The sequence below is a fragment of the Barbus barbus genome, assembly GCF_936440315.1.
Source record: "Barbus barbus genome assembly, chromosome: 8".
In the NCBI taxonomy this organism is placed as follows: domain Eukaryota; kingdom Metazoa; phylum Chordata; class Actinopteri; order Cypriniformes; family Cyprinidae; genus Barbus; species Barbus barbus.
In genome coordinates this window covers 1888060-1902952 of record NC_136736.1, presented here as the reverse complement: position 1 = coordinate 1902952, position 14893 = coordinate 1888060, and the positions used below count along the sequence as shown (strand labels likewise).

Here is a 14893-nt window from a genome sequence, read left to right as displayed (position 1 = left end):
CACATATCCAGAAAGAGGAAGACGAACATTTTAACTGCATATTAAAGTGTGAAAACTGCAGGCATTTGACACTTTAAGCTGCAGATATTTTTGTCATTTGACTTTGACACACAGACGTTGACACTGCAGTGCGGTAAGACCATTTTTACCAGCATTTAGCATCAGATAAAATAATTCAGTGCTACACTTTATTTCGATAGTCCACTTTAGACATTCTACTAACTATAAGTAATTTTGCACTTCATATCAACTAATTCTCATTAATTTGTAACTACATGTCTACTAACTCTCTGTAGGGTAGGTTTAGGGTTAGTAGAATAAGTTGACATATACTTGCAAAGTTTCTCATAGTATGTTGTATGCAGTGAACCCATTAAAATAAAGCGTTAGAAGATATTAAGCAGACAGTCTATAATACTCTAATGACTGCTGGTTGCAAAGTTACTTACTGTTAATAGAACATCTAAAGTGTATCGAAATAAAGTGTTACCTAATTCTGTAGGGCTAAAACTGAAATTGTTTGGTGAATGTTGATTTGATGAATGGATTTTAATTCCAGAAGCTCAATATCTGTTATAGATGCATATTAGTATGTAGTATGTAGATACTGTGTGAAGATCTTTAGGCACGGCAAGTTTATTCCATACGCAATACTAATTCAAAGTGCTTTACATAACAATATATTAAAATAATCATAAAGCAGAGAATAAACATTTTAAAATGATTTAAAATGAATGAAAACAGTTAAGAATAAATAAATGAGGATACTACACAAAATACAGCGCAATCATAACAGGATGCTACACAGTGCTCATTCAGTAATTGTTCAGTGAAACAGATGGGTTTTGAGTCTGGATTTAAATGTAGCTGCTGTTTTAGCATCTGATTGTTATCTTTACTCAAACTAGCTAAAGATGCTAAATTAAATCAGACACGAGACAGGATGTTCAAGAACTCAACTCATATCTTTACTCGTCGCTCTCCATGCGTAATGACGTCGCACGCATTACACTTGATACGTGACATTTCGCCTTTGCTTAGAATTAAACATGCATTTTAGAAACTATCCAGAAAACATTGTGAACACAATCTGATCTGAGGGTGCATGGCAGACCATGATGGCTAAAAACCTCCTCCAACCAGTCGATGACTTTATCAGCTGTGATAGACTTGACTATCCCATACTAATAATAGCGGCTGTAATAGTTAACTACCACTAGTATGGATTCTCCAGTTGGCAGAGGACCTAATATATCAGTGGCTAGATCCCTCCAGGGAGTTTGGGGTAACTGTGTCATTCTCAGTGGCTCTGGTTTATCAGGTCTCTTCACTTTTAATAAGAATGTATTGGAAACATACTACTGCCTATCCGACTCTGCCTGAGGGGTAAGGAAAAATACACTTACTTGAGATGATATTTTTTATATCTCTGAAATGTATGATTGTATTCTTGAAAACAATCTTTTATTGTACTATTTAATAAAATATTAGCCAATTATCAAAAAAAGAAAAAAAATCATAGCCATAATATGGACTATTGTAAAGGCTGTGATGCTCAGATACTGTGAGTTCCTTCTCACATTGCTGATTTCACCATTAACTCTTCACCTGAACAGTTTATGTTGCTGTATATTGTATCACTGTAATCCTTGACCATCAAAACATAGGGGTAGACATCACCTTTTATGTGTTATCACGTTTGGTTCAGGAGATATGACACAAAATACATCAATTGATTATGGAGCAAAGTAAAATGTGTTTTTGCGATGGCTCCATTTCTGAAAATGTTCAGGATCCTAACCTGTACAATTGTACCAAGTTTCATGCTTTTATGAAAGTGATCATATCACCTGAAACTTTGTACTTTGTACTGAGTCTGTAGATATGCATGGTGTTAAAGATATAGTCTACATAAATATCACACTTGTGTTCTCCTTAATGCACCTCTTTCAGATGCAGATATAGATTCAGTGGTAACAGACATCAATATATCACAGAAAATACAAAAGTGCTCCAATAGTGCTACATCCTTAATAACAATGCATTAAATGTTTAGACCCTGATGACTAAATGTCCACGATTAGACACAAGGCCTGACACGAGAAACATCCTCAGCACATGTCAAGCCTTCAATGAGCTGTAAATTAATCTGAAATTATCATGATCTCTATCTACTGATTATCAAGATAATAGAGTTTGTGATGTTGTATATAGATGATGTTCATAATGTCATAATTGTTTGTTTTTGATTGCAGAAGTCACAATGTTACTCGTAATGTCTCTTCCTCTGATCTTGGTGATCATGACAGCGGGTGAGTCTTCAGTCACTAAACAAACACTTTAACACTCTTGAAAATATGACTGAGCTCTTCACAAGTAGCTCTTAAACTGATGAGTGTTTTACTCTCAGCTAACATATAAAAACAACCTATAGGCTCATTGGAAACACATGCCTACATATATTTCTGCAAAACTGCAAAACGTAGCAATATGTAGGATTCACTGCAGTTTCCATTGAAATGAACACTAGAGACAGTAAAACTGACAACTTTTATTCCTTTTCAGTATGATTTACAGGTACAGAAATTTGATAAAGGCTCATTTTCACACAATTACTTGCAGAATATTATTTTATGACTTCAAAACAATTTGAACATCCTGCACAATTTGAAAACTGATACTTTTGAACATTGTCGTCACATATACAGCTTCATATGCACGAGTTTTCTAATTCAGGTTTGCTCGGTTGCTCATGCACTTGAGTGATGAAAAGCTCCGGTATGGAAAATGTGAAACTCTGGTTCAACAAAACATGTTAAAATAGCATGGCTGCATCAATGAATGTGTTTTTATATCACTTTTGCATTTGTTAAAGGGATAGTTCTCCCAAAAAGTTCCAAACCTGCAAGACCTCCGTTCATCTTCGGAAAACAAATTAAGATATTTATGATGTTTCCCGTGAACTCTCTTACCCTCCCATAGACAGCAAGGGTCTTTACACGATCAAGGTCTAGTATGCTGTTCTGTCGCGGGACACAGCTGACACAGAATAGTAGTGATGGTGAGATGAAGCTTTAAGCTTTTCAGTCAAGTGGTTCACAAAAGGGTTAATTTCTGGAGGCTTCATTTGCTCACAATACCACCTGGTGGCCAAAGAGTGTCAAACAAGCAGATCTATTACAGACAGAGGGAGTAGCCCCAGAGTGCACCCTGGACGATGGGGCGGGGCTACACGTGTCGCTCCGCCCACCCCCAGTTTCATTGGTCTATAATACAGCAGAGCTTATTGGTGTTGAAGTTTGAGCATGAGTATTCTTTTATGTTTTTATGAATGATCTACACTGTTTGGCTGTACTACAGAAATATTAAGTGCTAACAACAGTGATTTTAGTTAGAGTCAATTAGCAAATGTGTTTTTTTTTAATTATGACAAATTAGTTTGATTAACTTCCTATCAAACGCTTGGTGGGGCATCTCTGAGTACTTCGGGCAGAACAGAGCTGTGTAATACGAGCAGCTCATGAATTAAGTCTGGGGGACAAATTCTTAATTCGTGGCCATGATATAGTTCTACCTATACTATAAATAGCCTCACCTATGAGAAATATGAATTATGTTTCTGTGTGATGAACGGTCTCAACAGGTGGGTTGCATGCTAAATGAAGTCATATATTATTGCACTTTTCACAGTACACGAAGCAGACATACTTAAACATTGAGCAGTTTTAGCTGGGCAATGTTGATAAAAATGATCCACTGTTTGAGATTTAGCTGTTTTGTATAATGTATATTTATATGTAGCCTATGTTCTTTATTTTAGGATCGATGGATAAGCACAAACTTCATTTTAGATTTTTAGTAGTTGTATAGTCTTTGATACATAAAAAAAAAATAATCACAGAGAATGTCTATTTTACTCATTTAAAGTGCTCACGTATATATTGCACAGATTTACAGCTCAGAGTGATTTACAGGTCTATATGACTGCAATGATCAAGTGTTAATAACTGAATCTAAATTCATCCCGGACACAGATTAGAACAGGCACACAATGAGGATGTGGATACAGATATAATTGGATTTTTAATATCTGATGTCACGGACACTTATTTACTATAAGATAGGAACCTTTAAAAACTGTAAGAAAATCAATATAGGCTCAAATATTTTATTAAGATATAAACAAGAGCTTGCCATGAAAACATTTGATTAGCACTTTATATCCTACAAGTTTGTGACGCATTGATCATGGCTATCACTCATTTCTTTAAAGAACAACAAAAAACAGTCGTGCTTTAATACGTAAAATCAGCCACTTATGTTCGTGTTTGTCCATTTCTAAAATACAGTAAATTATCATCATTTGCGTATAAAATCCCATTTTAGTGCTGATCCGCGGCCTGCCGATCCTCAAGGAAATATGAATGAAGCGCTATTCAGCCTGAAGAACCCGGAGGTGCTGTCATCAAGAGTTTATTTGTAAACAATGACTTCATCTGACTAAAATTACCATGGTTCTTATAATTAAGATAGGATTCTAGAAGTAACACACAATACTTCTGTAATATGGCCAAAACAAAGAAATGCGCATGCTTGCGTCTACACCAATAAGATTTACCATGTTATAAACCAATGGAATTGGGGGTGGGCATAACGACATGTGTTTTGGATGTAATAAAGCCTATTATTCAGTCATATAAAATTATTTTATTGAGACTATCCACCTCTGTCTGTAATATATCTGCTTGTTTTACACTCTTTGGCCAGCAGGTGCTATTGTGAGCAAATCAAGCCTCCAGAAATTAACCCTTTTGTGAACCACTTGGCTGAAAAGCTTAAAGCTTCATGAAACTTCATCTCACCATCACTAACAATAAGTACATTGTATAAAATGATTAATTTAAATATAAGTACACAGTAGTTAAGGCCACCTAATATAAAGTGGGACCGAATGTCTAAAGTGGACTATCGAAATGAAGTGTTACTGAAAATTATTACATTACGCACATTTTATTACTATAATAATGTAATACTTATCACATTATGTGTAATTTTTACATTATGTGCAGTTCCAATGAGCCTGGGTTGCATAAAAATGGTCAAAATTAAAAGATACTTTATATACATAAGTTCAAAACACATGAAAAACCACCAAATATTCTAATTTCTGTGTTTCAGGGGTTGATGGTCAGCAGTATTGGGCAGTCAATTACGGTCCTTCATATGTTTGTGCATTAAAGGGAACAACTGTGAAATTATCCTGTGTTTTAAACTATCCACATGATCATGAGCTCACAACAGCCTTCTGGAGCAAAACTGCTGTAACTGATGGAGAAACATCAAACCTGTGTTTAGACCCAGAAAACAGAGGAGTTCAGTGTGACCGTGAATATAAAGACACTTACAATCTGACTTTGACTAATGTAACAGAAGCTGATAAACACATCTACTACTGCAGATTCACTACAAACAGAGGAACATGGACGGGGATTCCTGGAGCTCAGCTGGACGTCACAGGTAGAGCTAGAGGACTCTCAGAAATACACACACACACACACACACACACACACACACACACACACACACACAAGCACTTTATCATGTATCTCCATCTGCCGTATGAGATTCTTTCTTTTGAATACAAATAGAAAAATGTTAAATAAATTGCCCAGAGTACAGTTGCAAATCTGTAGAGAAATTACATGATTTTTGATTTACATCCTAAGTTATCTGAAGGTGTGTGATAGGATTCATCAAGAAACAAATCGGCAAACTGAAATGTAATTTCTTATTTAGTAAAAGTCTTCACCTCGCAGCTGTTCTTGTCATTGCACACGTGCACTATTTTCATGTTTTCTACACACCAGAGTGACCTGATCTTCTCATACACTCATGAATGCGTAAAGGAGAGCAACGGGAAAGGTTTAGATAAATTGTTTTACAGTTTCTTTATCATCAAAACCAGTCATGTACAATATACAATATGAGTTGCATGAGACTGTTTTTAAAGCCTTCAAATACCATTTCATCTGTTTCACCGAACATGTGACAGAGCTGTATTTTATTGTTATATGATATTATCTTGTTGTCAGAAGAGTTTAGTTGTGTCTTGAAATAATCACTTGTGATTAGAAGAAATCAAAGAAAGAGATAATAGAAAGTAATGCTAGATTCCATGTTCATTTGGGCCCAAAGACATTGTTTCATTGAAACAAAAGTTGGCTGTGAATCGGCTTTGAAATGCTTTTCTGTTGTGAAAAGTGCTATCCATATAAACAAGAACTGAACTGCTATTAAATGGACAATCACAAGCAGGACATTTATAAACATGTTCTGAGAAAGAAAGAAGGCCATGTGTGGATTAAGAACAACATCAGAGTGATACATAATATTTTTGAGTGGACTATCACTTTAAACTGATGAATCAGTGAGTTGTTGTTGTCAGATCTGCAGGTGGAGACACAGCAGAGTGTGAAAGAGGGAGATTCAGTCACTCTGAGATGTAAAAGCAGCTGCTCTCTGCCTCAACAAACAACATTCATCTGGTACAGAAACAATCAGAGATTAACTAGAGCAATCATCACAGAGCTTCAGCTGCAGTCAGTCAAGAGTCATGATTCAGGAAACTATCAGTGTGCTGTTTCAGGATATGAACGTCTGATCTCTCCACCTGTTCATCTTAAAGTAGGATGTGAGTACAAACTGATTCGATACATTAGTGAATTATTCACACTATTCTTTTGAATTGAACTTGTAAAGTTAGACATTAGCTAAAATCAAGAAGAAAATGGAAGATTCATGTGTTTGAAAGCATAATTATATTTCTAATTTCCGTGTTTTGTGTTTCAGGGGTTGCTGGTCAGCAGGATTGGGGGGTGAATTACAGTCCTTCATATGTTTGTGCATTAAAGGGGTCAACAGTGAATATGTCCTGTACTGTAATATATCCTAGTGATCATCAGATCAGAACAGTCTACTGGACCAAACCTACTGTAACTGCTGGAGAACTACCAGACCTGTGTTTAGTTCCAAAAAACAGAGGAAGAGTTCAGTGTGTCCGTGAATATAAAGACACTTGCAGAATCACTTTGACGAGTGTAACAGAAGCTGATAAACACATCTACTACTGCAGATTCACTACAAACAAAGAGGGTGGAAAATGGACGGGGGTTCCTGGAGCTCAGCTGGACGTCACAGGTAGTGATCTCTCAGAAATACACCACAGAAATATATAAAACACATCATGTCACCTGTTATAGGAGCTCAAACAGAAGAGCACGGCACTAGTAATGAGTCATGGGTGCAATTCCCAGGAAATACATGCACTGATAGAGAGTTTACCTTGAATCAATGCAAGTCACTTTGGATGAAAGCAAATGCATAAATGTAAATACTTTATTCATTACAAGTTTCATCCCCTTAAAGTTTCAATTGTTATAACACTACCCAGTCAACAATTTGATCTCACAGTGATGTCACCATGATCTCACAGGATACTCGTGATGAGGTCACAATGTGAGGTAACAGTGAGCTAAAAGTGTTATCTTACACCGCCCTCACTGTGAGCTCATACTAATGTGAGGTCAAAGTGCACTCACTGCACAAAGACTAGATACCCAGCATGCATTGCAGCATGAAGCTTTTGATTGTCACTATTGTTGAGATTCATACACCGATTCTTGGTGTCTCTCTTTGTTTTTGAACGTTATTACACTGCTTGATCATATTCTGTATAATCAAAACGCTGTTATAATTAATAAGTATAGGTTAAAAACATCTCACATTGATTGCATACTGAATCTAGGTGATGAATTTGTTTTTGCCATCAACAACAAACCAATATCACCTGGTTGCAATCTCTTTCTAAACAAATGTGTACAAACACAGTTACAGCTGCCCCAACATTAAGTTTTAAAGTCAAGGGTCAAGAGCCCAACTAAAGCAAACCCTAATCACTGTGATGGTAACATCAAACAAAACAATAAAACATCTAATTCTCAATACGCGCTTTTGTAGATGCCAGAAATAAAGTCAGTCTGGTTAGTAAAGAGTGGAGCTGGTGATGCTGTTTGTGGAGTAGTTTAATCATTCTCTGCTGAGATCATGAGAGATTTAATCTCTTCTTTTATTTCAGTTGATTTCATCTAAGGCTGTGTCTGGAAGTCAGTTGTATGTTTGGAGAAGGTTGTTATATCAGAAATCTGTTAGCTGGGCGTGCACTCATGAGCTCATCATGTGAGAGCGCTGTGATATCTCTGTGATAGTGTTGAGAAACAGGAAGTAGAATGTCCCCTCGGTGACTGATATTTGAACTGCCTCCTCTCAACCTGCTCAACATTTCTATGGAGGATATACAGCGAAATTATTAAACCGCTACGCTCGAAATTTCATTAATAACCGTCCCGTCCATAGACATCGACTAATTGAGAGTTTTGTTGTTCTTGTGTGAATTTAAATATAAAGATATCAGATGATCTGCACTACAGATTAAAATATCTGCAAATATTCACTGTGGGTCTACATACATAGCCTACAGGAGACAACTCAATTAGTGTTTTTGAAAAAATACTAAATTATCATTACACATTTAATTAGTGAATTAAAAAATTAATAATACACATATTTGGATCAAATGGACAATGTAATGATACATGATCTACTGTAGCCTATATATTCAGATTTTCATATATACAGGAGATGGAGTGATATATATGTTGTTGTGAATTTATATATAAAGTTATATTCAGATATTAACCATATTCAGCCCATCAGACATACCGAATTTGTCTACCGGTCATGGTCAGCTAACACATGAGACCAACCAGAAAAAGTACATTCAAGATGAATTTGATCTGGTCACTGTGGGTGTGCTGTTACAGCATATAGCAACCTTTTAATAAAGAAAATAGAAAAGCCCACCTGAGGGAAATCGAATGGAGTATTCAGCACAGTGTAGAGGGCATACTGTCAACGTTATATGCCATAGGAACGTCCTAAAGATGTCTCTGGGCTGGTCATCTCCAAACCCAGGCTTTGATTACTATACAGGGAGACTAGAAGGAGGATCTCTCTTAAGAGTGGCTTCTGTACCTATAGGGATGCATATAAAAGTGTTATGACAATCAATTTCACATTTGCATTATCTTTGCATTATTATATTGGGGTAAAATCACCCTCCGTAAAACCAGTATAACAGAACAATCCCTCCAAACCACAATGTTTAATAATTTCAATCAATAATAAAACTGTCTGCTCCAGGTCTGCAGCCTCCCTGTACTCCAACATTTTGAATTCACAATGAGCTCATATATTACTCACACTGTGATCATTGCATGCTCTCACATGTTGACTGGGTAAGCTATGTTTGTGAAACTATAATGATGAAACAAAGTTGTTGTTGTCAGATCTGCAGGTGGAGACACAGCAGAGTGTGAAAGAGGGAGATCCAGTCACTCTGAGATGTAACAGCAGCTGCTCTCTGCCTCAACAAACAACATTCATCTGGTACAGAAACAATCAGAGATTAACTACAGAAATCATCACAGAGACTCATCTTCAGCTGCAGTCAGTCAGTCATCTTGATTCAGGAAACTATCAGTGTGCTGTTTCAGGATATCAACATCTGATCTCTCCACCTGTTTATCTTAATGTTGAATGTGAGTACAAACTGATTCATTAACATTAGTGAAATATTTCACAGATTATTCAGAGATTTTCAGAATTTAGTTCAGATTTGTTTGATAAATTCAGCCTGTTCATACTGAATGCATGACATCTTTTATTATTAGATATGATTTATACTTACTAAAGTAATAATATGTAAAATGAACGTGAATCAAGAATCTGCGTGTAGAGACCCTCTCAGACCCCTTCAGGGTTCCCACTCTTTCATGAACACCAGATTCAAGGACTTTTTAAAGCACCATTTATTTTATATCAAGCACCTATCAAATTCACACCCCAGTAGTGTCATGAAAGGCCTTACAGTACTTAACATTTCACTTTAAATTTAAACAGTTTTGAGCAGTCAAGTTCAAAGGAATTTAATGAAATCCACTCAGTCAGTCCTGGCAATATTCAAATACAATTTCTAGAATATTTATAAAATATGCATAAAACTGGGTTTGCTGTAGTTCTTTTACAAGATTTAAATTTGAAAGAATTTGTAAATTTTTTTAATTAATAAAAAGTGGTTAAATGTTGTAATAACACGGTAAAACATGTTAACGTAAAAAATTTGCACATTCTCTCAATAGAGACGTTACTCATTATTAAATAAATTCATGTCAAAATCATTTTGTAAATCACTTTGTATTGCAAATCCCATTTTATATTTGACAGAGGAATGCAGCTGCTCAAAACTTCAATATTTTTTGGAAAATATTTCATGAACATTTTAAACCTTGTACACGTACAAATCTGCAAACATGATCAAGAAAAGAAATAAAAATATGACTTTCTATTTGCTTTTAAACTGTAAACAGTTTTTTTCCAATTTTTCAAATTCTACATTTTCTCCTTAGCTCCATGTTGCAGTAAGTTTTGGGAATTCATTTTTAGTCCATTTCCTATCCTGAAATGTCTGTCTTGCAGAGATTGACTAAAAATGAGCTTTTAAAACTTACTGCCAGATTCTGGAAGATAAATTCTTCAAACAGTGGTACCAGAGGATGTGGTGCTGGTCCTTCAAGAGTCACTCTCAGCTTATCTGTCCACGATGAAGCCTATAAAAAATTAATCATGTATTTCACAACACTTCAAGCATGTTATTCTTATTAAGTGAGGGTCATTTTTTAGGATTCTGAGAACCTGATACCTTGTAATTCTGGAGACTCCAGGAAGGTTACAGTTCTGGAAAATGGTGGCACTGGAGACTAAATGGTTCCTGATGGTTTCTCACCTAATTCTTCACATTAATTCTTTAGTTCTTTTGCAGTTAACATATGTCTTTTCTTCTCCACCTGTTTTTTTTCTGACCCCGCTGACCCAATGAGCATTTTGCTGTCCAGTGGTCACGTCTTAACTTTGCAATTTCTGTATTGCATTAGTTTTTAATATTTCTCATGGGGATTTAATAATTTTTGAGTTAAATCTATAAAAGAAAACCTGCCTTTAATAATTCTGCACGCCTGAATATAAGGTGTTTTTCACTTCCAGCCTTCATGGACAATTATATATCACTTATAAATGATTAAATGCCAAATTAATTGTAGTTATTAAGATTTATGTGGTTTTGAATTGGTAAAATATGCTTGAAAAAAAAAAAAAAAAAAAAAATTAAAGTATATAATAATTGCCTAATAATTCTGCACGCACTGTAAGATGTACTCACTAAACAGAGTGTGAGTGATTGCATAATCGAAAGTGAAAGAGATATCTGTAAATATTTCCATACCCCGCATATAGCGGCTTCCTGATGTGCGAAAATTATATAGAATATTAGAATGTTTGCAGGAGCAGGACACAAACGTTTCAGGAGTGGGCGGTAATGGTCAGAAATTCAGCAGGAGCAGGCTTAAGAAAACTGTCCCATGCAGGGATCTAACATAGCCTGCACATCAACACACGTGCTGAGGTTTTTTCGTGCTACACCACCCCACCCCCAATCATTAGTGCCGATTTGATCTGTCTTTGACAGCACATATAGGACAATTTTTGAAATAGCGCCCTAAACTAAATTTAATTCAAATTTAATTCTAGCACTTTCAAGGACCTATGTTTGTTTTCAAGTACTTTCCAGGCCTTGAATCCATATGTCTGAAATTCAAGTATTTTCAAGAAGCGTGGGAACCCTGTTTGTTTATGAATCAGTTCATGTACCTTTCTGATCTCATCACTCAAATACAATCTTTTTCAGCTTCTGCTTGCGGATACACTTCAGTAATCGTCAACAACCATAAGAGAAGTTCATGAGATAAACAAAGTAATTATTTATCATTTACTTTTAATCTAGATCCTCCAAAGAGCGTCTCGGTCTCCATCAGTGCATCTGGTGAAATAGTGGAGGGAGATTCAGTGACTCTGAGCTGCAGCAGTGACTCAAACCCATCTGCTCTGAACTTCAGCTGGTTTAAAGGAGGAAAGTCTGTAGGATCTGGAAGAATCTATAACATCTCAAAGATCAGCTCTGATCACAGCGGAGATTACAAGTGCAGATCCAGAAATAAACATGGAGAGAAAGACTCTGATGCTGTGATTTTAAACGTCTTGTGTGAGTGTATTATATAGCATGAGATACTGATTCTCTGTTTTTTGATTGTATCATTTTTATTACTAATTTAAAAAATACTTAATAGGTTTTGTCAATGAGATATTTCTTTTCTTTTTTTCTTGTTTAGACAAACCAAAGAGCGTCTCGGTGTCCATCAGTCCGTCTGCTGAAATAGTGGAGGGAGATTCAGTGACTCTGAGCTGCAGCAGTGACTCAAACCCATCTGCTCTGAACTTCAGATGGTTTAAGGAGAATCAAAGCTCAGCTGTTGGATCTGGACAGAGTTTCATCATCTTCAGCTTTAACTCCAGTCACAGTGGACGCTACTCTTGTGAGGCTCAGAATCAACATGGATCTCAGGGATCAGCGTCTGTTTCAGTCTCTGTTAAAGGTGTTTTGTATAAACAGACACTCTTTGAGTTTCATCTGTCTCTGGTGTGAAATGATCTTCATGAACATCTTGTTTCAGGGGTTCAGAGAGCTGCTCTGCACACAGTTACTGGGATTGTGGCGGGATGTGGAGCACTGATCTTCATCATCATCATCATCATTGTGTTTAAGTGAGCTCCTATATTTCACAAGTGAACACAAATGCAGAATTTGTTAAACTTATAGCAAAATATTAAATATTACTTGCAACATATTACAGTTCAGTACTTTGTAACATTTTTTTTTCCAGGAAAAAGAGGAGAGATGGTGGCGCTAATGTTGTCAGACAAAATCAGGCAAGTTTGAAAATACATATACAAAAACTGCAGGATCGTGATATAGATATTATATTTGACTATAAAAATTACTTGCAAGATCATATACTGTTACTTGACAAATATTTGACACGATGTTTCAGATTGATCTTGTGATATCTGTGTGATTATTTTATGAAACAGCAGGATGATCGTGTTGCCAGATCAGAAGAAACGCCTTCGACCAATGACGTTCCAGTGTATTCACTAGTATCAGCCAATCAGGGGGAGGATCTGTATACCAGCATTAAAGTAAAGAAACCCAAACGCTCTGGGAGAGAACAAACAGAAAAAGACTCTTCAGGTGCTGAAGAGATTCAGTATGCTAGTGTCCATCACTTCAAGAAAAAAGACATGAACAAGACTGAACAGACCATTGAGATGCAGCATCCGTCTGATGCCAACAGGTTAGAAACGATACATCTGAACTCAAAATAAACATATTAAAGGCTTAATCAGACCTCTTGTTTTGTGTTGTTGAAATGATGTATTGTCATCTGCTGGTGGCACATTAACATTCATTTACTTTCTTCCCAGATCTGAAGACATGATCTACAGCTCAGTCAAATGAAGAACATTAGGTCGAGCTGCATCCTATTGATGCTCATGTGAGACCTGGATTTGAGTCCAGCCCAGGTCTTGTTCCAGCTCCCGCTCTACTTGATTTCACCCATTTACACATTCATGGCACTGTTCTGCTGTTTGGAGACTAATGGCTTTCAGCTTAAAATCCATTCGTTTAGTACAATCTTGATTGATTGTGAATATCACACACACTGCCTTCACTCTACACATGGATGCCACTCAGACCTGTAATAGTCAAAGACCTTTTAGCTCTCGCTTTGTACAGTCAATGTAGAACAGATATTTTCTTTTGTGTGTTCATACTATGTGATTGTATTGCTAAATATATTACATTTTAACATTGTCAAAAAGTCTTCATTATGACATCATTGTTATGACAATTTAGCACATTTTACACTTTACTGCTGCTCTAGTCTATTTGCCTGTAAATAGCCTAACCAAGTTTAAATAAATCTGCTCATAAGACATTTTTTTCAGATATCAATTTTTATTTTGTTATTGGGACACACATGTTTGTGGCAATCACCTGTAAGCATAATTTTTATCATTTAAAATGAATTAAAGTTACAAAAAAATGACAATAGAAGGCAACAAGCTTCACACTGTAAGTTGATGAGTTGATTTACCTGCCTCTGGGTAGAGGGATGTTGAGGCTTTTTAGGTTGGTTAGAATCTACAATCTCTGCGTGGTTACCGGGTTCCATGGCTGCAATACGCTGTGCATGCCACCAACTGGTGTTGAAATACTATTGGGTAAACTGGCAGTGTGTGGAATCAATCAGACCAAAACAAAAACAGACATTCCGACACGGAACCAGTGTTGCCAAGTCTACAGTTTTCCGGTGGATGCCCCCCCCCCCCAGGAATGTGATTTTGACCAAGGTGGAACCCTGTGTTGTATATAAACAGTCGTTTCAACATTTTATAGGAATGCTCCAGGTACTAACATAACCTCGGGTTCTCTGAAATAACAGGAATGAGCATTGCCTATACCACGCTAGAGGTTAAACTCTTTTTTTCTCAGAATACTGAAGCCTGATTTGTTAATGTTCATGTAGCTACACAAACCAATGGAATTTCAGTTTGCAAAAATGAACAGGGCTGACTGCCTATAATAGTCAGCGCTGAATGCCATTTCATCAGAATCTTTAGAATGACAATCGACAGCTTTCACTCGCTTACAGCTTTTTTTTGGCATTTGGTCCACTAGAACAGCAGTATTTTGCATGTGTGCGTGCAAAGTAGGTGGAACATGCTCAGCATTTATAGTGTAAACAGTGCCACCGACACCCAGAGCTGAACAGGAAATTGGAAGGCAAGCACGAGACTTCTTTGAGGGAGGTCCAGCCATGGC

General features: G+C 36.5%; 1 protein-coding gene across 2 annotated transcripts; it reads left to right on the top strand.

Moving 5' to 3' along the window:
* Nucleotides 1-39: 39 nt before the first annotated feature.
* On the top strand, nt 40-14014 carry LOC306873698 (B-cell receptor CD22-like). 2 transcript variants are annotated; one of them, XM_079423163.1, is made up of 12 exons: nt 40-133; nt 2256-2312; nt 5179-5517; nt 6446-6691; nt 6850-7197; nt 9405-9656; nt 11954-12211; nt 12339-12602; nt 12681-12771; nt 12891-12936; nt 13099-13361; nt 13492-14014. In XM_079423163.1, exons 2-12 carry the CDS (start codon nt 2264-2266, stop codon nt 13523-13525), a joined length of 2190 nt encoding a protein of 729 aa, XP_079279289.1. In that variant the 5' UTR covers nt 40-133; nt 2256-2263; the 3' UTR covers nt 13526-14014. The 2 variants fall into 2 exon arrangements, with proteins under 2 accessions (XP_079279289.1, XP_079279290.1); XM_079423164.1 differs by lacking the exon at nt 11954-12211.
* Nucleotides 14015-14893: the final 879 nt, after the last annotated feature.

Bases quoted from the DNA above. Each gene is read 5' to 3' on its own strand.
- LOC306873698 (XM_079423163.1), top strand. From the start codon at position 2,264: ATGTTACTCGTAATGTCTCTTCCTCTGATCTTGGTGATCATGACAGCG. The intron at 12,937-13,098 runs GCAAGTTTGAAA...TTTATGAAACAG, and splicing joins ATGTTGTCAGACAAAATCAG to CAGGATGATCGTGTTGCCAG. The intron at 13,362-13,491 runs GTTAGAAACGAT...CTTTCTTCCCAG, and splicing joins CATCCGTCTGATGCCAACAG to ATCTGAAGACATGATCTACA.